Source organism: Dreissena polymorpha, chromosome 2 (genome assembly GCF_020536995.1).
Source record: "Dreissena polymorpha isolate Duluth1 chromosome 2, UMN_Dpol_1.0, whole genome shotgun sequence".
NCBI lineage: Eukaryota > Metazoa > Mollusca > Bivalvia > Myida > Dreissenidae > Dreissena > Dreissena polymorpha.
Genome location: NC_068356.1, coordinates 7,137,777 through 7,163,749, shown reverse-complemented (window position 1 = coordinate 7,163,749; position 25,973 = coordinate 7,137,777). Strand labels below are relative to the sequence as shown.

The following is a 25,973-nucleotide window of genomic DNA, read 5'->3' as shown; positions in this document are numbered from 1 at the left end:
GTGTCCTCAAGACCTAGTTATTGACCCGGCATGACCCATATTTGAACTTGACCTAGATATCACTTAGATGTAACATCTGACTAAATTTGGTGAAGATCAGATGAAAACTACTTCAATTAAAGAGCGGACAACATGCTTAATGCTTGAAATGCACTATGTGACCTCGTTTTTGACCCGGCATGACCCATGTTCGAACTTGACCTACATATCATCTAGACACAACTTCTGACCAAATTAGGTGAAGATCAGATGAAAACTACTTCAATTAGAGAGCGGACACCATGCTAAATGCTTGAAATGCACTAAGTAACCTCGTGACCTAGTTTTTGACCCGGCATGACCCATATTTGAACTTGACCTACATATCATCTAGACACAACTTCTGACCAAATTTGGTGAAGATCGGATGAATACAATTTGAATTAGAGTCCGGACAAAGTGGCGCCGTTGAAAATGCACTAATTGACCCTATGACCTAGTTTTTGACCCGGCATGACCCATATTCGAACTTGGCCTATATATCAACTAGATGCAACTGCTGACCAAGTTTGGTGAAGATCGGATGAATACAATTTGAAATAGAGTCCGGACAAAGTGGCCCCTTTGAAAATGCACTTATTGACCCTTTGACCTAGTTTTTGACCCGGCATGACCCATATTCGAACTTGGCCTAGATATCAACTAGATGCAACTGCTGACCAAGTTTGGTGAAGATCGGATGAATACAATTTGAAATAGAGTCCGGACAAAGTGGCCCCTTTGAAAATGCACTTATTGACCCTATGACCTAGTTTTTGACCCGGCATGACCCATATTCGAACTTGGCCTAGATATCAACTAGATGCAACTGCTGACCAAGTTTGGTGAAGATCGGATGAATACAATTTGAATTAGAGTCCGGACAAAGTGATGCCTTCCGCCCGCCGCCCGCCGCCCGCCGCCCGCCCGCCGCCCGCCGCCCGCCCGCCGCCCGCCGCCCGCCAAGGGGTTTCACATAATACGTCCCGTATTTTATACGGGCGTATAAAAAGTATACTTTTTCCCCAAAATGTGGAAAAAATTTCCCAATTTCCAAAAAAAAAAAATAAAAAAAAAAAAATTTTTTTTTTTTTTTTAGAAAGAAGTCTTATGTGTATTTTATCTCAATTTTAATTCAATTACATCTAATAAAGTATTATATGATTTTTTCTTTTAATTTGAATGATTATAAAGAGTTAAATCAAATTTAGTATTTCCCTAATCAGTGGACTTTTCGTGTGGAAAAAAAGGCTAATGAATTTATTTTCCCAATTTCATGAAAATACCGATAAAACTCCCAATTCCAAAGCCATGGGCTATCTTCCCAAAAAGTGGAGAAAAAACCCTGCAATATCACACTTTGTTCAAGAGTAAGAGCCGAAACTGAAAGTTGAAGCCACAAAATTATTAATAGGCATAGCTCCAGAATGAAGAGGTTCAGGTTTTTGTGTGATGCACCTCTCCTGAATGAGATGTATTAACCTGTTAACGTTTTAAATCAAAACTTAACTGGTTTTGAAGTTATAAAAGATAACATGAAAAACGTGGATAGACAGACGAAAACAATGAACGCTCCTTTCAGAATGGACCAAGGATGACAAGGTCTACCTTTGCAAGCTTGTCCATGGAGCCTGTAGCAATGAACCTGTCATTGGGAGCAACTACCACGGAGCTGATTGTCTTATCATGAGCCTTTTCTGTGACCCCAGCCTTCAGCTCCAAGGTCGTTGAGAGGTCAAAGTTTGATGGCAAATTCCACAGCTTCAGTGTACAATCCTCACTCCCTGTCACCAAGAACTTTCCCTTTGCCCTAAAATGAATGGGTGTTAAATGATGAATGAAATTCACGTTGAACCCTACAATTGACGAATAAAAATTATCCAAAATATTATTCATTTCTGTGGCCTCAACTATTTATGATAAAGCATTCAATAATATTTGAAAATACAGGCTGACTTAACAACACATTTTAAGACACATTTAGAGCAAATGAATGATGTGCTTAGTTGGTGCATACACTATGTCTCACCTTGCTAACGCCAGAGCTCCAACAGCATTGGTGTGACCTTGACCTACAGCCAGGCATGTGATCTGCTTACACTCAGGGTTGACTTTCCATAGACGCACTGTGTTGTCCTGCAAAGTATATACAAAACAACTTACACAAGTGTGATAAGTTACAACCCTGCACAAATTAACCCTTTCCAATTCAGAATCAATACCAAAATAGCTATACGCAACCAGCATAAAACCACAAAAGCCTATGAGTAAATTCATTTGCTGCTTATCAGTATTGTGGGTTTGAAATGCAGCCTTTCAAACTTGTATCAATTAAGAAAGATATTTAATGTAATATGATTTTCTAATTAACTACAAACTTGTCAAAACGCGAATCTGAGGGGTAAAAGGTCAACATGTCTATAACTAGGGTACAATGTACTGGGTACAAACTGTGAGACCAAAGACTACTAAGAATTACTTGCTGGGGCAAAAGAGTTGTCGCCACTAAATTTTGCCACTTTGTATACGTTGTCCATAATAAACCGAGCTTTTTATTTATTAACTGAGCTTGAATGATTTAAACTTATCATAATAATTTATAATTGTAGATAATTTACAGTTTCGAACACTTTTTCAACTTATTGACGAATGTCAACATTGTTTATCGTTGTTGAAGGTAACACAAATGTATGACAATATCAAAATAGCACTTATAGATTTCTATTTTCATCTGTATTTGTTGATATTTGAACAACATGTCTATTATTTATTATACAATGCATCATGACTTATGACAGACAGTGTAATAATGCTCGATTGGTGATTGTCGGCTAGGGTACTACTTACAGGTCACCCGGGTACTCTAAAGTACATTTACATGTACCCCGGGTATGGCAAATATACTTAACCATACCCGGTCGATATTAGACTGTACATGAGTTGTATTCCCGCCCAAAATCCCATGGCGTAAAACATGCTACCGATTACCGTAAAACAATAGTGTTTATCTTTAGCAAACTTCTCTTCTAAGAAAATGCATCAACATGCTTTTTGAGTATGAGTTTCGATAATATAGAGGCCATTTAACAGACAATTGACATAAATGTGAAAATAATTAATTTTTAAAAAGCTGACAACGACCGATTTAGCGTTAAAATTCCTGGGTACGTTTTAGTATACTTACCGTACCGGGGTACATGTAAGTATAGTTTAGAGTACCCGGGGTACATGTAAGTAGTACCCGAGCCGACAATGACCAATCGAGCTGTAATAATAGCTTAAACAAATAAATGCAATTTTTTTCTTAGCTTACAGTCAAGCGATCAGCCATGATTTGGAATAAAATAAATCTATTTGTCAAAATGCACTCTTATATGTTATGATTAGTTGTTTAAATTGGAGATTCACAGGTCGAAAACAAATCATTACTACTAAATAACTAGTCATATGTTTAAAAATCAATTTTGCTAACTTAGATTTCAATTGATTGTGTTTGTGCATAATCGTGAAGTGAATCTTGAATACCCCTCTTAACCTTCATGCAGATCATCAAAAACACACACAAAAATCACAAAGAAACTGATGTGACTGTTTTGGAATATCTTTATAGATTATATAATAGTGCATTCCTTACAATATACCACATACTACAATGCAATTAAATAAAGACAATCTAAACTAGAAATGGCATGGCAGAGGCAGACGCGTATCCCCACACCGCATGTTTGACCCAGGGGCACCCCAGGGTTGGTAATGGGGCCATGCATAGTTGAGATTGACCGTATTGTCATAAGAGAGGTTCAGTATAAATTTGAAGTGAATCAGTGTAGAAATGAAGAAATTATAGTAAACGGCAATTTCTGGTGGGTGTGGTCTATGTTGGCGGGTCGCCCCAGGGTTGGTAATGGGGCAATGCATAGTTGATATTGACCGTATTGTCATAAGAGAAGTTCAGTATCAATTTGAATTGAATCGGTGTAGAAATGAAGAAATTATAGAAAAGGCAATTTTGGGTGGGTGTGGTCTATGTGGGCGGGGTGTCCAAGGGTTGGTAATGGGGCCATGCATAGTTGAGATTGACCGTATTGTCATAAGAGAGGTTCAATATCAATTTGAAGTGAATCGGTGTAAAGATAAAGAAATTATAGTAAAAGGCAATTTTTGGTGGGTGTGGTCTATGTGGGCGAGGCGCCCCAGGGTTGGTAATGGGGCCATGCATAGTTGAGATTGACCGTATTGTCATAAGAGAGGTTCAGTATCAATTTGAAGTATATCTGTGTAGAAATAAAGAAGTTAATGTAAAATAACCTAAAGAAATGAGTGAAAATCTCTGACCCGGCCCCACCCCAACCCCCATAACTTTTGACCCAGGGGTCAGATCAAAATTCCAAATAGTGCAGGGTCGCACATATGCTCATAGCTACCATGTGTGTAAGTTTCAAGGTTCTAGTGCTAATAGTGTAGGAGGAGATAGTGGCCAGGACGGACGAGAGACGGACGGCGAAGATAACCACAATATCACCACGCTATTCAAAAAGCGTGGGGATAACAAGTTAAGTGCCACATTGACATTTGAACCATGCTTTGAGAAAACCATGCCTAATATATGTGCATAAAGTATTTTCCCAGATTAGCAAGTGCAGTCCGCATTTACTTATTTGCAACTACATTTTCAGCCTAGAATGAATATTTTATTTAGAAGAGACCTCCGTTAAAACAAAAAACACAAAAAATGAAATTGTTATTCCTGATAAGCCATGCAGACTGCTTCGGCTAATTTGTGACAACACTTTACACACGTGCATAAAGACCAGTTTTCCCAGAGATTGACTCACTTCAGGGGTTTTTCAGCACTGTCTGCGCCTCCGGAAAACGGAGGCACTCCCAAAGCAAACGGACCCAATCCCAAACCGAAATTATTTTTAAAAAATCCCATTTTTTTTAAAGAATGAAGTGTCTTATAACATGTGTGACTAACCAGTATTTGTTTTGGTAAAAAATATCTGCTATAAGGTTTAGACTGTACAGTTCTTATCTCAGAGAGTAACTGTAACTGGAAAACAAAACTGCAGTACTTGAATAAACGTTGAACATGCCCAATATTGCTTCTGTTTATATAAAGAAGACAAAAAAACAAACAAGGGCTGTTTGTAAAACATGCATGCCCCCCATATGGGCTGTCCGTTGTAGTGGCAGCCATTGTGTGAATACGATTTTTGCCACTGTGACCTTGACCTTTGACCTAGTGACCTGAAAATCAATGGGGGTCATCTGCGAGTCACGATCAATGTACCTATGAAGTGTCATGATCCTAGGCAAAAGCGTTCTTGAGTTATCATTCGAAAATCATTTTACTATTTCGGGTCACCGTGACCTTGACCTTTGACCTTGTGACCTCAAAATCAATAGGGGTAGTGAAGTTTCATGATCCTAGGCGTATGCGTTCTCGAGTTATCATCCAAAAACCATTTTACTATTTCGGGTCACCGTGACCTTGACCTTTGACCTAGTGACCTCAAAATCAATATGGGTCATCTGCGAGTCATGATCAATGTACCTATGAAGTTTCATGATCCTAGGCCCAAGCGTTCTTGAGTTATCGTCTGACAACCACCTGGTGGACGGACCGACCGACATGAGCAAAGCAATATACCCCCTCTTCTTCGAAGGGGGGCATAATAACAAATTTATTTGTTAAACCACTGAACTATTTAAGCATGATAAATTCACAATTTTTTCCCAAATGAGCCGTTTCATCGAAGCAAAAATTCCCAAAATGGCCAATTTTGTCGATAAAAAATTCCCGATTTGGTCAGACTCCTTTTCCCAAAATAGGCAGAAAAACCCCTGCACGTGTTTGATCATATAACTACTATACCTTGCCACAGCTGACAAACATGTCTGTATTGGGGATCACGTCCACAGCTAGCACGATGTCAGTGTGCCCATAGAGTATCTGGCAGTCCCAGGTGTCCAGCTCAAACACCTTGATGTGCGGACTGTTGGTCGCTACTATCACATACCGGCCCCCCTCACCAAAATACTTCACATCCAGTATCTCATCATTGTTGCCAGCAAACTGTTGAAAGCAAAAGAAGACCAGAGAAAGTAAACAATAGGTTTGTTGTTATAGAATGTCTTAGTTTAAAAGGGAAATAATTTTTGTTTGTTAAACATAAGATGGAAAAACAATTGCACAAGCACAACTTTATATCACAAGGAAAAAGGGCTTTCAAGTTTGTTGTGCGTTGAAAATGATTACATGATGTTTGCAGTCGTTTTGATCACTGGCAGACAGAAAGACGGACACAGTAATCAAAGCCAAAATCATTATACTTCTGGTAATTCATCACAAACATTGAACATTAAGCAAGATCCACCCAGTAACAGAAGATTTTTTTTAAGCTCTGGAAAATACATAGCTATAACAGGACAAGTGCAACATTCAATGACTCCCATTATGTAGGTGGTATCATATAATACAACCTTGTCTGACAGATTTAACAAGCAGTAGAAGTGATGTTTGTAAATGTTAGATGAGTTTTTAAGATCCTGCTGACTGTATACTGTATGTAAATGTTTCCCGTTATACCTGCTTCTTTAGCCTCAGATTGGCCACGTCCAGGATGGCGATATTCTGGTCATAGGACACAACGGTGACCCTGTTCACAGACTCAGTGTAGACAAGCTGCACAATGTTCTGTGCCGTGTCCTCTGACTTGTCGCCGTCAACAACGTCAATCTGTTTGGTGTTCGAGTGCCTGGCTTGCACACAGTCCGTCGTATAGACACACTTCCCTGTTCCTGCGTTCCATACTCTAAGTGTTCCTGAAGATAGTGAACATGGTCTTAGAAATCAGTACAAAACTGTTTTACTAAGATGGCATTAACTACTGTGAGAGTAAGTTAATTTCAGCCAGATAATTCAAAGCTTTCATCATAAAATGTCCAACACAAGGTCTATGTGAGAAAGATCATAACAGGAATGGTCATACACAACAAATGGTTTGAGAGTAGTGTTGGTGATTTACATAACTGGGCATGCCATGAAACCAGGTCCCCAACACTTGTCTTATTAATTTAATGCAAATTTACAAATTGTGTAACACAAAGCTAGGTCTGCCAAACATTTTAGGCCAATACCTCTATCAAATCTAAAGTTATTGATCCAAAACAACAATGTTTGGTTTCATGGTAGGTCTGAATGTAAGCAACAACATCCTAAATTTCCTCCAATGCCCAAATCAAAACACCATTTGCAGAAAGCAAACCATTCTTTCCATTTTAAGAAACAATCTCCTTGATTAGACTAGCCAATATATGGATTTTCAAAATAGGTATGCATATTTGCTATGTACATAAGTGATTGAGCAGAAACTGATTCAGTTAACAGTGACCCTGACCTTCACCCTACTTTCATATACTTCTAAAGCTAGGTCTGCAAGTAAGCTACCTAAACACAATTATAGTGCAATGTCTCCGTCTGAATTCAAGTAAATGAGCATAAAGCATTTGTTTAAACCATGACCTTGACTTAACCCTTTGCATGCTGGGAAATTTGTCGTCTGCTAAAATGTCGTCTGCTGAATTTCTAAAACAAATTTTTTAAATAAAATTCATTTTAATTATTAAATACTTACCTGTTATCGTATGCTTATACTTTCCAAGGGGAAATAACTCATCCGGAATTTTAACTGGGAATCCGCCACCTCAATACCGTAATACAGGCCAGGTTAAACATAGTGCAATGCAACCTAGCCAAAAATCGGTAACCAACCCTCAATATTCTTTCAATATATATACAAAAATATTAATCGAATAGCGGGGTGGGAGGTGGGACTTACCGATAACAGGTAAGTATTTAATAATTAAAATGAATTTTATTTAAAAAATTTGTTTTAATGTCATAAATACTGACCTGTTATCGTATGCTGATTTTGCAGCTGCGGTGGGAAGGTTCGTATATATTTTCCCAACACAGTAGAACCCATAAACAGGGTTATCAGCTAATGATATCAAGTAATCTTCGTTAAAACGGTATTAATTATGACTTCTCGGACAGAGTAATATGTCTATGTCGTAAAGAAGACACTACCGTTAGTGAAACCACAACAAGTCCAAACGTATACAAATTGTATTGTTGGCACTTCAGAAAACGAAGATAAAAAGATGACAAGGTGGTCGGATTCCTCCAGTAAACAGCTTAAGAGCACGTCAAAAAGTGGGGTGTGATTAATATATGCCCACAAAACATACAGAGCTCTTAATTCATGCGGTCAGATCCTAAAAAGGAATGAATCCTTAGATAGGATAAGATTAACTTTCCTTAGTCGAGGTCTAACCCCGAGAAATAGAAGCCGCAGACACATCTCCCCCCCCCTTTTTTGGGGAAATGAAGAGTGTCTTTGAGAACCTCGAATGGACTTCTGACTAACACTGCTGAGATAGAACTTCAAAGCCCTGATTGCCCAAAGAAGTATATCCTCATCTTCATGACTACCAGTTTAAGAAAACTTGGAAACTTGAAGGTAGAAGCCATATAGAGGACTTGATATTAAGCAAGGAATCCTGGCTGACACAACAAAGTGAAAACCAGGGCTCGAAATTAACACTCGCACACTCGCAAAATGCGAGTGAAAAATACGGATTGCGAGTTAAGTTTTAAGCCACTAGTAACTTTTTGCGAGTAAAGAAATAGTGGGAAAAAAGAAGTAATATTGCTAAATATGCTCGACGTTCTGAACGCTAAACCGTAGGTCATAGAACGTCTATATACCCGTATTCGGAAGCCCGCACCTTGTATGTACACTGGTATACTTATAGTACAGATACGCGGATGGTATTGGTACAGAGAACGTTAAAGAGTCTACTAATTCAAACGTGTTCATTGAACTTGAACAGACATGGTGTCGAATCGAAAAATAACTAGTTTCTTTTTGCCCACAGGCGTAAATAACAATACGATAGATAAGCAAAGTTAACCGTTGAGTTAAAAAACCAAAAACGTTAAATTATGTTTCCAGCAAAATTTCGAGAATGTTTTTGATTTTGCGAGTTGGTATTAAAGCTGCTCGCAATCTTTTGCAAGAGGAAAAAATAGTTAAATTCGAGCCCTGTGAAAACGACAATAGATCCAACTGGAATTGGTCGTATTCAACAGAAAAAGCATGAATTTCACTTCTCCGTATGGTAAAAGCCATAATAAGAAGGAAAACCGTCTTAAAATTATATTGGAACTGTTAATAAGCCTGATGAAAAAGGTTCATAGGGAGCTCATCAAGCATCCCAACATGTTACACAAGTCAAAACCGCTTAAGAAGGTAAAGGAACGAAAAACATAGTGTTGACGTTCCATAGTTTGGATCAGTTCCAAAATAGGTAAGACAGCACAGAGTTGCGATGACTTACACAAAACAAGGTATACGAAAGCATAATCTCTATCCTTTGATGAAGAAAAAAACAAATTTCTTATCATCAAGAAAAAGATGAGAAAAACCTCTATGTATCTAGCAGAGTGATTAAGGTAATAACTATGCTCTCAATTACCCAGTAAAAAATGAATTTCCATAGAACCTTTATACAGTTCTGATGGAATTATCCTTGCACAAGTAACAAGGATTGAAACTCTAACAGAAAAACGTTTTTCTGTTGAGATAACTAAAAGTTATTAATGGCCAGACATGAAGTGGCACATGTTTGGATCAGTAAAAATATGTCTCAGTGAGATATGATATTTGACCTGTGAAGAAGTTTCCTGAAAATAATTGTACAGGAGACTTAAAAGGTCGTAGAACCATAATCCCATGGTTCATTAAGTATATTTCATGAAATTATGGCAAAAACTCAGTTATTGCAAAAACTCACCAAGAAGGCAAGATATTCCAGTTTATGTCAATGGACGAATGTATAACAATCGCACATCCTGCTGGATCGATTTCTGAGAACTGAATTGTTGACGTTGTTCAGCATACCGGTATACACTGCGATATACGATCGCATAACGCTAATAACTAGCGTTTGATGATAAACAACATTCTTTGAATACTATGTACACCATGCAACTCGTCTGCAACTTCACTGCCGCGCATGCGCAATTACATTATTGAACCCAACTGAAAAATAATTCGAAAGAAAGAACTGCAGGACAAAAGGTCCAACAGGGCGTTGAGACGAACTGGTATGAGAAAGACGATAGAGAAAAATTGTTGTTCTTGCAAAGAACGAATAAGTTCCTGATTTCCAGTTACAAGGAGTGATAATATGATCACCTCCGTGTCTGTAAATAAACCACGACCGATGTGTGATAGTTGAAACCATCACAAAGGAATCGTGAAAATGTGTTGTAAATGAAAAACAGCTAAAAAGAATTTTCGCTTTTCAAGATGTAGATGTGCAGGTGATATTCGTTAGGATACCACATAATTGAGAAAATCAAGATACGTTGTTCTATGTGATCGTCCATAACCTTATCTGCTCACATCTGTATAAGATGTTAGGAAGGTTGTGGTAGAATAAACTATATTCTTGCCAAGATAATCTTCTAGTCTAGACACCACTGAATAGTGGTAAATAATGACAAAAAGATGGAAATCTGTGTCATTAAATAATCCCGAGATTAATACAATTATCTTAAAAATAAAGCTGAAACGGACGTAAGAAAAGACGTCTCAGCAGAAGGACCGGTGACCGGACCGGTAAATACCGACCGGTGACCGGAACCATTTGTCAAGGATGGGTGGGCAAAGAAACCACGGCAAGCCGAACTTTCCCACTCCAAACACACTTGAAAATTGGTAGAATAGGACAGTGTTTAACACTTATAAGTTTATGACCTATCTACAGAATATAGCCTCTTCTTGAACCAATAACAGGCGCCTTTAAAATCCTGGATAATACAGGTCGCGAAGTCATCGATTTGCGAAGTACGGAAATATGATTGATAGTGGTACCTCCGGAATCGGAGGTGTGATGGCAGAAAAAGGTGAAAACCCTAGGGGTAACCTTAAGCGGGTCCACGCTTGCCGGTAGAATGCATGGAAGTCTTAAATTCTGACTTGATTAATCCATTTACTTCAAGACTTCTAACCTGGACGAATTCCGAAAGGAATACGACCAGTTATAGGAAGACGGCCTGTTATGGCCAGAAGTGTAATAGAAGAATAACTTTAAGATGAGGTCCCTTCAGATCCTAGGATCTAAGATCTGAGTTCAATAGGTCCTAAGCCATCTACAAGACTGTAGCCGCTATGCGGTCAATCTGATAGGCAATCCTATGTATCAGAACTCTTGTTGATTCCAGTAGCTTGAAAATATGCACTGCCGTAGGAGCAATAGAAAAGCAGAAGTCGATACAAATGTCGTCTTGCTAATCCTGCTAGCGTCATTAATGTGTCCCAACTGTTCCGTGACACTGACTGCAAAGTCTGAAGCCGACAGGTAAAGGCGGTTAAAACAATTCATCCTTCGGGTCTCGAACATAAATTAATAGAGGTCAAATAGTAATGTTCGACCTCAATGCTAGTCTCCGAGCCCACTTCAGCCGATCTATCTGCAAGACCAGTAGTCTGCATGTAGCCGGTTGAGATAGAAGTACAAATAACAGATATAGCATGATTTGGTAACCGTCGCCAGTAGAACATCAGTATTGAAAAACACAAAAAGTCATGTAGATTGTTGAATCCATAAAATATAGTATTCAATACAATCATAGCCAGGGGTATACAACTATGTAATGTAGACGATACCCGTGATACTAAAAATTGACCGATGAAAACACAGTGGAATACCGGTAATTGGTAAGTGGTGACCGAACCGGACCGGTCAATGACCGGTAACTGTAGCCCGGTGAACGGACCAGTCATAATATGACCGGTGACGTTACCAGTTAAAGACCGAAAAATGGTGGAATCCATATGGTCTGTTATCAATGTCAAGCACTGCTCGGAAAAGAAGATCATGCCAAAAAAAATCCAATCCGATGGCGATGAGACATCACTTATTCTGACCGGTGATCAGTGATCGGTGATATGACCGATGAATGGTGACCGATGTCCGGTGATCGGGACCGGTATAATATAACTGCGTCAGAATGGAAATATCTGGTGCAGAAGAATGACCATCCAGGAAGTCATCTGATAATGTTAACCGGAAAACAACGGTAGATTATCAGTATTAATAGGCATAAGTGTCCTTGTAGTCGTAGTGGAGAAAAGAACAGCTTATCCCGAAGCCTGAATGTTAAACGAACTAGTGTTCGTATACAACTACGGCTCGGTGACTGCAACATGTGTGGATGCCATAAGAAGAACCATCACACGTGGAATGGAGACATGATATTCCTAAAGGAATAAAATGGAGAACGTCGATATGACCAGTAGGTTCATTAACGCCTACGTGAGAAGTGGCGACATCCATATAACTTCGATGCCGAAATATTGTTCGGCTACGCTGGAAATATTGTCTTCTACAATATTGTCTCCGTGAGCATTGACATGATCGCTTACGAGCGTATCAACGCCGAGAACTGCTCAATGAAGGAGAGGTATGTTCGATAAATATCCAGTGGTGCTCAATGCAGTCCGCTGATGTCTACGTGAAGGTTGACGACGTCCTCGTTTCCTGCGATGTCGAGATCTGGATCGGCCGAGATGTGGATCGGCTGCGATGAGACCGAGATCTTCTAGAATAACGTCTCCGTGAATGACGACGTGATCGCTTACGAGAGCCGCGACGATGAGAACTGCTCGACGAAGAAGAGCGTGTCCGATGTCTAATCCTTGATGAAGACGATGTATTCAACGAAGAATAGGAGAATAATTCAATGAAGAAGACCGAGTTCTTCTTCTTGACCGGTGACTGGTGTTATCGGTGGCAGGCCTAACTGATGACTGTTGACCGGTGACCGGAGCGGTGATCAATGACCGGACCGGTGACCGGACCGGACCGTTGACATGACCGGACCGGTGACATGACCGGACCGGTGACATGACCGGTGACCGGACCGGACCGGTGACATGACCGGTGACATGACCGGTGACCGGACCGGACCGGTGATCAATGACCGGACCGGTGACCGGACCGGACCGGTGACCGGACCGGACCGGTGACATGACCGGTGACCGGACCGGACCGGACCGGTGACCGGACCGGACCGGTGACCGGACCGGACCGGTGACCGGACCGGTGACATGACCGGTGACATGACCGGTGACCGGACCGGACCGGTGACCGGACCGGTGATCAATGACCGGACCGGACCGGTGACATGACCGGTGACCGGACCGGCCGGTCAGACGTCGATCAATGGTCCGTGATCAACGTCCCCGGTGACGTACCGGTCATATCATGACCAGTGTTGTCACCGGATAATGACCGTATGGCGGATGCCAAATGGTCCGGCATTGGTCGATGTCCTTGACCAATGCCATCGGGCAAAGACCGGCTGACGGGTGTCGCCATATGGTCTGATGTTGACCGACTGTCTAAGAGACTTAGCATAGTACGGTCGCGATCGTGCCCGATACCCGGTGACTGATACTGCAACTATCATCCATGATCTGCGAAGTCACCGGGTATTTATTCACTCTTGTTTCTGCGACCATCATGTAGTCGAATATATGAAAAACAAGAGCAAAGCATATTCAACCATAAACTGGTCACAGACCAGATTATCATACGGCACATAAAATCATTATTTGACCATAATGAAAATTATAATAATACTGCCGTAGATCATAAATTAAACAAAAGTTTAATTCAAAACAGATGAAAAATAAAATGACGATCAATTAGATTGTCATACGGAACGTTAAAATCATTATTGCACACAATGGCAAATGATAAACAATCTGTCAATAGAAGAACACGCTTTGCACGATCTCGTAACACATTAGAAGAACATGCTTTGCACGTTCTAGCAATGTATTAGAAGAGCACGTTTTGCACGTGGTCGTTCGCGCCTGAAAACACCCAGCATGGTAGAAATAAACCATTGTTCGATAAAAACAAGCATGGCTTACCTTTTACAAATGAAACAAAATCCATTAAATCCACACAAATTAATCCGAATGAGAAATAAAAAGATAAATAACACAATTTATCTATTCAAAACCCCAATCAACCAAGTGAAAAACAATATTTTAATTCAGAGCCGTAAAAGACACGTATACACCTGGTTGATCCGGAAAGAATATTGAGGGTTGGTTACCGATTTTTGGCTAGGTTGCATTGCACTATGTTTAACCTGGCCTGTATTACGGTATTGAGGTGGCGGATTCCCAGTTAAAATTCCGGATGAGTTATTTCCCCTTGGAAAGTATAAGCATACGATAACAGGTCAGTATTTATGACATTAAAATTAGCATTTTCTTCGATTTTTTTTCAAAGAATACTATCAGAGTAGCAAACAGTTTGGATCCTGATGAGACGCCACGTTCTGTGGCGTCTCATCTGGATCCAAACTGTTTGCAAAGGCCTTTAAAGGGGCCTTTTCACAGATTTTGGCATTTTTTTAACTTATTCATTAAATGCTTTATATTGATAAATGTAAACATTGGATCGTAAAAGCTCCAGTAAAAAATCAAGAATAAAATTAAAAAAAGGAAAAGAACATTGCCCGGAGCAGGTTTCGAACCAGTGACCCCTGGAGTCCTGCCAGAGTCCTGAAGTAAAAACGCTTTAACCTACTGAGCTATTCCGCCGGATACACATTATTCACGTATTTTATACGTTATATAAGCAATCTTCGTAGTTTCACAAAATTTAACGACAAAAACAGAACTCTCCAAATTATTCAATCGTTTCGCGTTGCAACGCTTTATAATTTTTAGGTTTTAAAATCGTCAAAAGATGCATATAATGGCTATATAAGAGCATGGTAAATGTTCAGTATTACTGTTTCCTCACAAATATCATAACCAAAACGAAAATTTGCGAATCTGAAACAACTTTTTTCAATATTGTCAATTTACCAAAGCGTGAAAAGATCCCTTTAAAATTCGGTTCCCGCACTGAAAGGGTTAAACTCACCTGCATACAATCTAACCCTTTCCTTCTCAGATTCAAAGTGAAAATGGCAATGTGCAAACACCATAAAACCAGAACAGCCTAAGAGTAACTTGCAGACTGTTCCGGTTTTATGCTGTTTGCTGCTTATCAGTATCTAAGGGTGGGAAATGAAGCATTTAAAACTTTAATCTAGAAAGAAAGGTCTGTAATTAAATTTAACCTTCTAAGAAACTACAAACACTTCAAAATACATATCTAAGTGGGAAAGGGTTAAAGCTAAGTTCCATGCAAGAATGCTATATCTGCAGTTTCATCAAGATGTTGCAACCTAATGTAAATGACTGGAAACCAAATATTTTCCATTTTTCTATTTTGAGTAACCGTGACATTCACCAGACTGGGCCCATATAAAATCTCAAGCTTAGGTTACTACATACACAATTTTAGTGAAAAACCACCATGCACACTCAAATTATTGAGAGTAAAATTATTTTGCATAAACAGTTATCCTCTCAAATTATAATAAGCTCAAAATGCAATCCCAAGCAAGGTCTTAATGCAGTATTCAAGTTTGCAATGTCCATAGATTAGTCAAAATTTGTCAATCTCAAGTAATTGACCAGTCGCCAAATTATCGATCGCTCCGCCCACATAGTCACGTGGTCTAGTGATTAGAATACTCCGACAAGCAGATCGCAATTATAGCGAATTACGTGAGGGAAGTTCTATATTTGTAATGATGTATTATGCTCTTTTCTATAAAATAAATTATTAAAGCCGCACACTAACCTAAACTGCTCTGTAAAACGTTAATACAATCATAAAAACTTTAGAGAGAAATGGCGTAATCAAAATAAATGAGTTAACAGCAGACTGACTATCAGAAACGTTTCTTATACATATTATATAGGGAGGTGATGAAAAATCCGTTGTAAAAATGAGCATTTATTTTATATTGATTTTGAACTTGGATTCAACCGTCTGACTGTGAACCCGGTGGCTATTCATATAAAATTTTGAAAATATTTTTATTAAATGCAAATGACATATCCATATCATGATGGGTTTTTTGTTTATTAAAAATGTTTAGATCTTTGTTTTATTGTGTTATTTTTAAAAAGACACCGATTTTTTTTTATTTGGATATAAATTAAATTTTGATTGTAACCATAATTTAATACAGGCCTAATTTCGTGGTTTCAATAACAGATAGTCTAATATGCATTTTATTTCATTTATCTTTAATGCGAACCTGTTACATTTCACTATCAAAAAATGAAATATTGGTATTACGGTGCTGTTCACGAACATTCGAATTGAATACATTTAGCATATTATGCATTTGCTTTTTTATAACAAGATGGTCTTTATATGTTAATTGCAATTTTCACATTTCTCCACGCAACATACTGTTATTTATTAATCATTGAAAATTACGCTGAGATTAATAAGCACGTTAGGCAATTATTATGTTGCCCAAACTGCTTAATAATATTGTGCATCAAACGGTATAACACATTTTATAGAACACACACCTGGGTTAAATTTATTGTGTATGTTTTCTCATTACTCGTTCATATGTTCAAGAAATAAAGATAAAATAATAACCTTTTAAAGGTTTTATAAAGTATGTATAGCACCTACAATTTTGAATAATGATCGAACAGTAATGATCATGCATTTGATATAAAATCTGTGTAAACTCTTAAAAATTACGTCCATTCCATATGTACAACACGCTTTGTTTGTCGGACAAAATGGCGGCCAGATAAGCGTTGCTGAGGGGTGTGTGAAAAATCGATATCTGATTGGCTGATCGACAAAATGTGGGCGGAGTTGGCGACTGGTCAATTGTCCTGCAACTACCTGTTTGATGCCACCCACAAAATCCGTATCTATGTTACAAGGTTAATAAACTTGAATACGGCAATTTTAAATTACAACTCACGTTGTAGTTAAACAAAGATTGGAGAAAATTGGGACCCAAAGAATATGCTGAAAATTAGTTAATTCAGATAAATGTCAATTGAGATATAATTTCTTTACTGTATATTTTGAATAAATGATGTAAATAAAAACATTTTTAACTGCATATATCCCACATAAATATGCTGGGGGACATAGAAACATTTCCAGAAATAATACCTTTATTTCCCGCTGTAATGAAGTGATCTGCCCCACTGTCTACATTAATGTCTGGATAATCACATGTGGATGGTATAAGAACCAGAGACTCTAGCACCTAAAGATGAACAGGATAAGGAAAATTAAAAGTCTTTGTATTCTTGTCAATGGAATAGTATAAATTCAAGGTTTGAAATCATAAAGAAGTTGGAAGAAAGTTATCATATTATTGTTCACTTACACATTTACTGCAAATCATGCTTCATTTACAATTTTATTTCTAGAAAAAAATATATATCAGGAAGGCTTGGAAAAAAATTAAATTATAATTTAAACAAGTATCGTTGGAAACGATGGATGCTCCCCGATGATGCGCTTTGTCAATCTATGTGTTAATAACCACATAAAAAAATCTATTATAAGCCTTGGTGACCTTGACCTTGAACCCAGTGACCTCAAACCTCATCAAAAGGTAGAGGTCCATGCAAGGTACCTACATGCCAAATATGAAAGAGATCGGTATAGTAGTGAGGCCCTATGAGAAACTGTAACAAAAGCGTGACGGAAAATCTATTATTAGCCTTGGTGACCTTGACCTTGAACCCAGTGACCTAAAACCTCATCAAAAGGTAGAGGTCCATGCAAGGTACCTACATGCCAAATATGAAAGAGATCGTTAAAGTATTGAAGGCGCTATGAGAAACGGTAACAAAAGGAAGGAAGGAAGGAAGGAAGGAAGGAAGGAAGGAAGGAAGGAAGGAAGGAAGGAAGGAAGGAAGGAAGGAAGGAAGGAAGGAAGGAAGGAAGGAAGGAAGGAAGGAAGGAAGGAAGGAAGGAAGGAAGGAAGGAAGGAAGGAAGGAAGGAAGGAAGGAAGGAAGGAAGGAAGGAAGGAAGGAAGAAGGAAGGAAGGAAGGAAGGAAGGAAGGAAGGAAGGAAGGAAGGAAGGAAGGAAGGAAGGAAGGAAGGAAGGAAGGAAGGAAGGAAGGAAGGAAGGAAGGAAGGAAGGAAGGAAGGAAGGAAGGAAGGACAAACTGGCAACTATATGCTCCGCCAAAATTTTATTTCGGGGAGCATAAAAATAAATATTGCCTTTCCAATGACAGGTTCAATAGCTCTTCACCCCAGGTTGGCAAACTTTGTTTTAATTATTCCACAACTAGTTACTGTTACCACATCTACAGACACCATTGCCTTACCTCATACACAGGCACAGTACGGGTCACGGCAAGAGTGTCAACGTTTGTGATTACCACCACGCCATCTCTACCACACCTGTTGAAAGAAATGCATGTCTTGATATCAACGAAAAAGCTTTAAGGACCAACACATTTATCAGAGCATTATTTTACAAAAGGGAATAGCCAACCCATCGCTCATCTCATAAATGTTGTGACTTTGGTTTAAGAGGACATTTCTTTTTTAATTTTGCTATTGAAGTCTATATTAATAATGTTCATTGGCTTGAAAAGTTCCTGCAAAACAAGAAAAAAATAACTCACCAAAGCTTACCTTGAGCATGTTATGTTATGTTGCAAAAATTCTAACATTACAAAAACAAAAAATAATGTGAATGTCTTTATAGATGGATAAAAAAATGGAATTTCATACGTGTAGACAGTCTGTCCATCCTTTGAGAAAGCAATGCCAGTGACGAGACTGTAGTGGGCAGCGATGTCCCGTGTACACCTGCTGGTCTGCAGGTCCCAGGCACGCAGCTTGTAATCCTCTCCAGCTGTGAATATCTGCAGCCGCGAGATGTCTGGGTGGAATGCAACAACACTGAAATATGACCAGTGTCCAAGATAAGCTGCGTATCTGCGTCTTTTACCCTATTAAAATGTTTAAAAACGCAAAGAAATACAATATCATGCGTATTGAAAACGCACCCGATTTGCCTTTTACGCACATTCGTCTTATTTGATGCTTACGATACAATAGCTTTGATCGAAAATACTTTGCTCATTTTCGGCGGTTTTTGTGATTATTTTCGTTACGCGGCGACGCTTTTATTCAGCAACACCTGGATGACGAAGCAATAAAACAGTCAAAGCTATCCAAACGCTCTGCGGACTAGATTGAATAGTTAAATAAAGCGGCTGACCAAATTACTTACGACGACATACATGCGTTTTCAATCTGACTTAATCCGTCGTTCATTGTGCATGTATTTGTAAAGTGTCTGTACTTTCAGTTTCTAATACGATGCGTAATAAAAATGTCTAAGAGAAAGACGTCCGCAATTGTTGCGCCAAAATATCAGTCGATCTCTAACTTTTTCGAACCAAGAAAGCAAGCGCCAATAAGTGCCGAATCATTTGTGTTATCGATTTTTTTTAAGTTTAAAGTTTATATTATTGACAGTTTCAAGGATTAAAGATGTTATGAAACACCAGTTTATTAAAGTTAATTATATTAGTTTACAGTTTTATTGAATCAATACAATTGTGTGCAGCTTCAACAGAAGTAAAGCAGCAATGGTTTTACTGTATGCATCTTATAACTCATTTCACCCTATTCCAAGAATGAAATCACCCTATTTTTCAAAATCAGTGGGTGAAAACCCTATTTCCGAAATAATTATCTGGGGCACTGATGACGCTGCCATATGACTATATCAGACAACACTGCAATATTACCAGATCAGACTGCAATATGACCGTATCAGACAACACTGCAATATGACCATATCAGACAACACTGCAATATGACCAGATCAGACAACTCTGCAATATGACCGTATCAGACAACACTGCAATATGACCATGTCAGACAACACTGCAATATTACCAGATCAGACTGCAATATGACCGATCAGACTGTAATATGACCATAGCAACACTGCAATATGACCAGATCAGACTGTAATATGACCATAGCAACACTGCAACATGACAAGATCAGACTGCAATATGACCATAGCAACACTGCAATATTACAAGATCAGACTGAAATATGACCATAGCAACACTGCAATATGACCAGATCAGACTGCAATATGACCATAGCAACACTGCAATATGACAAGATCAGACTGCAATATGACCATAGCAACACTGCAATATTACAAGATCAGACTGAAATATGACCATAGAAACACTGCAATATTACAAGATCAGACTGCAATATGACCATAGAAACACTGCAATATGACAAGATCAGAATGTAATATGACCATAGCAACACTGCAATATGACAAGATCAGAATGTGATATGACCATAGTAACACTGCAATATGACAAGATCAGAATGTAATATGACCATAGCAACACTGCAATATGACAAGATCAGAATGTAATATGACCATAGCAACACTGCAATATGACAAGATCAGAATGTAATATGACCATAGCAACACTGCAATATGACAAGATCAGAATGTAATATGACCATAGCAACACTGCAATATGACAAGATCAGAATGCAATATGACCATAGCAACACTGCAATATGACAAGATCAGAATGCAATATGACCATAGCAACACTGCAATATGACAAGATCAGAATGCAATATGACCATAGCAACATTGCAATATGACCAGATCAGTTCAATATGACCATAGCTACATTGCAATATGTCCGGATCAGACCACTTAAGGTTGTGTCTAGGGACAGATGTCCATAGGGAAACCCCAATATTCCCCTCTATTTTATTCAAGTGGGGGGAGGGGCTTAGCAGGAACCACATCAAGTTACCAATGCAACCCTATATTACCTGATGATGCCCTGATGTCCCTTGAGGTTGTGTGTGCAGTACTGCCTGTGTATGTCCCATATCTTCACAGTGGAGTCTGCACTGCCTGTAGCCAGTAGGGTGGAGGTGCTGTCAAACCCCATACACAGTATGGGAGCAAAGTGAATACCCTGCAAACACAGTATGGGAGCAAAGTGAATACCCTGTAAACACAGTATGGGAGCAAAGTGAATACCCTGCAAAAACAGTATGGGGGCAAAGAGAATACCCTGCAAACACAGTATGGGAGCATAGTGAATACCCTGCAAAAACAGTATGGGAGCAAAGTGAATACCCTGCAAACACAGTATGGGAGCAAAGCGAATACCCTGCAAACACAGTATGGGAGCAAAGTGAATACACTGCAAAAACAATATGGGAGCAAAGTGAATACCCTGCAAACACAGTATGGGAGCAAAGCGAATACCCTGCAAACACAGTATGGGAGCAGTGAATACCCTGCAAACACAGTATGGGAGCAAAGTGAATACCCTGCAAACACAGTATGGGAGCAAAGTGAATACCCTGCAAACACAGTATGGGAGAAAGTGAATACCCTGCATACACAGTATGGGAGCAAAGTGAATACCCTGCAAACACAGTATGGCAGCAAAGTTAATACACTGCAAACACATTATGGGAGCATAGTGAATACCCTGCAAACACAGTATGGGAGCAAAGTGAATACCCTGCATACACAGTATGGGAGAAAAGTAAATACCCTGCAAACACAGTATGGGAGCAAAGTGAATACCCTGCAAACACAGTATGGGAGCAAAGTGAATACCCTGCATACACAGTATGGGAGCAAAGTGAATACCCTGCAAACACAGTATGGCAGCAAAGTTAATACCCTGCAAACACATTATGGGAGCATAGTGAATACCCTGCAAACACAGTATGGCAGCAAAGTGAATACCCTGCAAATACAGTATGGCAGCAAAGTGAATACCCTGCAAACACAGAATGGGAGAAAAGTGAATACCCTGCAAACACAGTATGGGAGCAGAGTGAATACCCCGCAAACACAGTATGGCAGCAAAGTGAATACCCTGCAAACACAGTATGGCAGCAAAGTGAAACCCTGCAAACACAGTATGGGGGCAAAGTGAATACCCTGCAAACACAGTATGGGGGCAAAGTTAATACCCCGCAAACACAGTATGGGGGCAAAGTGAATACCCTGCAAACACAGTATGGCAGCAAAGTGCATACCCTGCAAACACAGTATGGGGGCAAAGTGAATACCCTGCAAACACAGTATGGGGGCAAAGTTAATACCCTGCAAACACAGTATGGGGGCAAAGTGAATACCCTGCAAACACAGTATGGGAGCAAAGTGAATAACATGCAAACACAGTAAGGGAGCAAAGAGAATACCCTGCAAACACAGTATGGGAGCAAAGTGAATACCCTGCAAACACAGTATGGGAGAAAAGTGAATACCATGCAAACACAGTATGGGAGCAAAGTGAATACCCTGCATACACAGTATGGGAGCAAAGTGAACAACCTGCAAACACAGTATGGGAGCAAAGTGAATACCCTGCAAACACAGTATGGGAGCATAGAGAATACCCTGCAAAAACAGTATGGGAGCAAAGTGAATACCCTGCAAACACAGTATGGGAGCAAAGCGAATACCCTGCAAACACAGTATGGGAGAAAAGTGAATACCCTGCAAACACAGTATGGGAGCAAAGTGAATACCCTGCAAACACCGTATGTGAGCAAAGTAAATACCCTGCAAACACAGTATGGGAGCAAAGTGAATACCCTGCAAACACAGTATGGGAGCAAAGTGAATACCCTGCATACACAGTATGGGAGCAAAGTGAATACCCTGCAAACACAGTATGGCAGCAAAGTTAATACCCTGCAAACACAGTATGGGAGCATAGTGAATACCCTGCAAACACAGTATGGCAGCAAAGTGAATACCCTGCAAACACAGTATGGGAGCAAAGTGAATACCCTGCAAACACAATATGGCAGCAAAGTTAATACCCTGCAAACAAAGTATGGCAGCAAAGTTAATACCCTGCACACACTGTATGGCAGCAAAGTTAATACCCCGCAAACACAGTATGGGAGCAAAGTGAATACCCTGCAAACACAGTATGGGAGCAAAGTTAATACCCCGCAAACACAGAATGGGAGCAAAGTGAAAACCCTGCACACAGGCAAATAAGAGGGGCTTTAATCTCCTAGACTCAATAAATAACAAGGGCTGTTTGTAAAACATGCATGCCCCCCATATGGGCTCTCTGTTGTAGTGACAGCCATTGTGTGAATATGTTTTTTGTCACTGTGACCTTGACCTAGTGACGTGAAAATCAATAGGGGTCATCTGCCAGTCATGATCAATGTACCTATGAAGTTTCATGATCCTAGCCATAAGCGTTCTTGAGTTATCATCCAGAAACCATTTTACTATTTCGGGTCACCGTAACCTTGACCTTTGACCTAGTGACCTGAAAATCAATAGGGGTCATCTGCGAGTCATGATCAATCTACCTATCAAGTTTCATGATCCTAGGAATAAGCGTTCTTCAGTTATCATCCGGAAACCATTTTACTATTTCGGGTCACTGTGAACTTGACCTTTGACCTAGTGACCTCAAAATCGATAGGGGACATCTGCGAGTCATGATCAATGTACCTATGAAGTTTCATGATCCTAGGTATAAGCGTTTTTGAGTTATCATCCAGAAACCATTTTACTATTTCGGGTCATCCTGACCTTGAACTTTGACCTAGTGACCTGAAAATCAATAGGGGTCATCTGCAAGTCATGATCAATGTACCTATGAAGTTTCATGATCCTAGGCATAAGCGTTCTTGAGTTATCATCCGGGAACCATTTTACTATTTCCGGTCACCGTGACCTTGACCTTTGATCTAGTGACCTGAAAATCAATAGGGGTCATCTGCCAGCCATTATCAATCTACCTATGAAGTTTCATGATCTTAGGCATAAGCGTTCTTCAGTTATCATCCGGAAACCATTTTACTTTTTTGGGTCACTGTGACCTTGACCTTTGACCTAGTGACCTGAAAATCAATAGGGGTCATCTGCGAGTCATGATCAATCTACCTATCAAGTTTCATGATCCTAGGCCTAAGCATTCTTGAGTTATTATCCGGAAACCATTTTACTATTTCAGGTCACCGTGACCTTGACCTTTGACCTAGTGACCTCAAAATCAATAGGGGTCATCTTCGAGTCATAATCAATGTACCTATGAAGTTTCATGATCCTAGCCCCAAGTGTTCTTGAGTTATCATCCGGAAACCACCTGGTGGACGGACCGACAGACAGACCGACAGACTGACAGACCGACCAACAGACCGACATGTGCAAAGCAATATACCCCCTCTTCATCGAAGGGGGGCATAATAACAGCTTATGATGTCCTTTTAACAATCCAATTATGCATGTAGCAGATTTGAATGCCCAGAAAAAAATTAAAACAAAATAATCTTTACTTAAACAATATACTGTTCAAACCATTGACTCATAAAAGCTAGTTCTGCAATTGACATCAAATTTCCAGCCCCATGTGAACACTCATAACACATATCAGTGGTCACAATTATTGCATGTTGTTTAGCCATGCAGAGCAAAAATATCATGTTAAATAATGAGTTTGGATTGAATTTGTTTCCCAAATAAGTATGAAAAATACTAAACAAACAGTATACTAGTCAAGTGACAACCAGTGTACATGTACCTTCCATGTCCTGATGAGCTTCTTGTTCCTCCAGTCCCACTGCCTCAGTAGCATGTGGCGGGTTGCCAGAACCAGATACTGAAACAGGATTGTACAGTCAGCAACAGAACATAAGGCACTTAACTGTTCAACCTATAGCAATTTATAAAAAAAACAAGATGTGTTTGTGAAACACAATGTCCCCCTATAAAACGTTTGACTTTGAAGGATGACCTCAGCGTTTTTTTTCCTTCTTTAACTTATACCGGGGAACGGTACCTTTCCCAAAGCCTACCGGTAGCTTCCCAATTTTAGCACCGGACCTTTCCCAATCTTCATATCTACCCATCCCAACGATCATAGGTACCGTTCCGAATCGACAGTGCCTTTCATTTTCACTGAAAATATCTTTTAAAATCGCCAAGCCTTTCATTGTTGGTCCTTTATTTTCGCCGAAAATCGTAGCGTAGAAGGTAAACAATTGTCAAAGGGACGCAACTCTAACCGTCGTGTAAAATGTGACTGGTTCACATAATCCCGACGAATAGTGATTGATTTTTCCCGCGAAAAAGTTTTTTCCCGCGAAAGACCAGTCTTCACTACAAAAACAAATCTTAAATTGGAAAGAATGAGTCATAATACTAAATATTATCGGAAAAAAATCAAGAGAGAAGAAAATACTTCACCGGGTGTTCGAACGTTGACAGACTTCTTTCGTCCCTCGACGACAGGGCCGGAAAAACCTTCGACGAGCGCAACCGAGATTGGAGGTAAGGACTCGCCCCATTAACAACTCGCCCCTTGTTTTATACTGATTCGCCCCACATCCATAACGACTCGCTCCATTATAACTCATTCGGTAGGATTTATTTTGTAATTTGTTAATAGCCTAGTTTCTTTGATTCAATTCTCGTTCATGTTCATGCTTTATTTCGATTTTTGTGTGTGTTTAAAGTAGGTTAAAACGAAACATTAAAAAAGTGGGTGGGGCACCTTACACCTCCCAAGATTTTGATTATATATACATATTCTTGCTGATTGTTATAGATAAAATTAATTTAAGAAAATGTTATGGTAAGGTTTATACTTTATTCATTGATCCAAATAAAATACTCCATTATAAACAGAGAAATGTAAAATGTGTTTGTGTTCAATCATGCTAAGATATTAAATCAATTAAATAGCTTAGTTGGATTGAGAAAAAAATAGAAGTTCATTTATCAAGTGAAGATGGCCCAATTATAAGTGTGATCACACCTTAGTAATCTTAGTAATGGAAAAATATCTTTATGGATGTTGATTAATTGAGACTAAGTTTACTCAATCCTATTGAAGTATTCTTGAAAGAATTTTAGAAATCAAACATGCATGCTTGCATC

General features: G+C 39.3%; 1 protein-coding gene and 1 long non-coding RNA gene across 2 annotated transcripts in view; both read right to left on the bottom strand.

The window, feature by feature from the left end:
• The window catches only part of LOC127865749 (transducin beta-like protein 3), a 74,831-nt gene that overhangs the window by 38,729 nt on the left and 10,129 nt on the right, over nucleotides 1-25,973 (bottom strand). Inside the window, exons 4-12 of the mRNA XM_052405691.1 lie at nucleotides 24,616-24,693; nucleotides 20,864-21,012; nucleotides 18,758-18,928; nucleotides 18,346-18,421; nucleotides 17,170-17,266; nucleotides 6,611-6,846; nucleotides 5,897-6,097; nucleotides 2,048-2,154; nucleotides 1,627-1,828 (exon numbers count right to left, since the gene is read on the bottom strand). Coding sequence (XP_052261651.1) covers nucleotides 1,627-1,828; nucleotides 2,048-2,154; nucleotides 5,897-6,097; nucleotides 6,611-6,846; nucleotides 17,170-17,266; nucleotides 18,346-18,421; nucleotides 18,758-18,928; nucleotides 20,864-21,012; nucleotides 24,616-24,693 — 1,317 coding nt within the window. The remainder of the gene's footprint in view (nucleotides 1-1,626; nucleotides 1,829-2,047; nucleotides 2,155-5,896; nucleotides 6,098-6,610; nucleotides 6,847-17,169; nucleotides 17,267-18,345; nucleotides 18,422-18,757; nucleotides 18,929-20,863; nucleotides 21,013-24,615; nucleotides 24,694-25,973) is intronic.
• On the bottom strand, nucleotides 23,324-23,823 carry LOC127865752 (uncharacterized). The gene is made up of 2 exons (XR_008042762.1): nucleotides 23,689-23,823; nucleotides 23,324-23,398 (listed from the first exon to the last, which is right to left on the bottom strand). It is a non-coding gene; the product is annotated as an uncharacterized LOC127865752 (long non-coding RNA).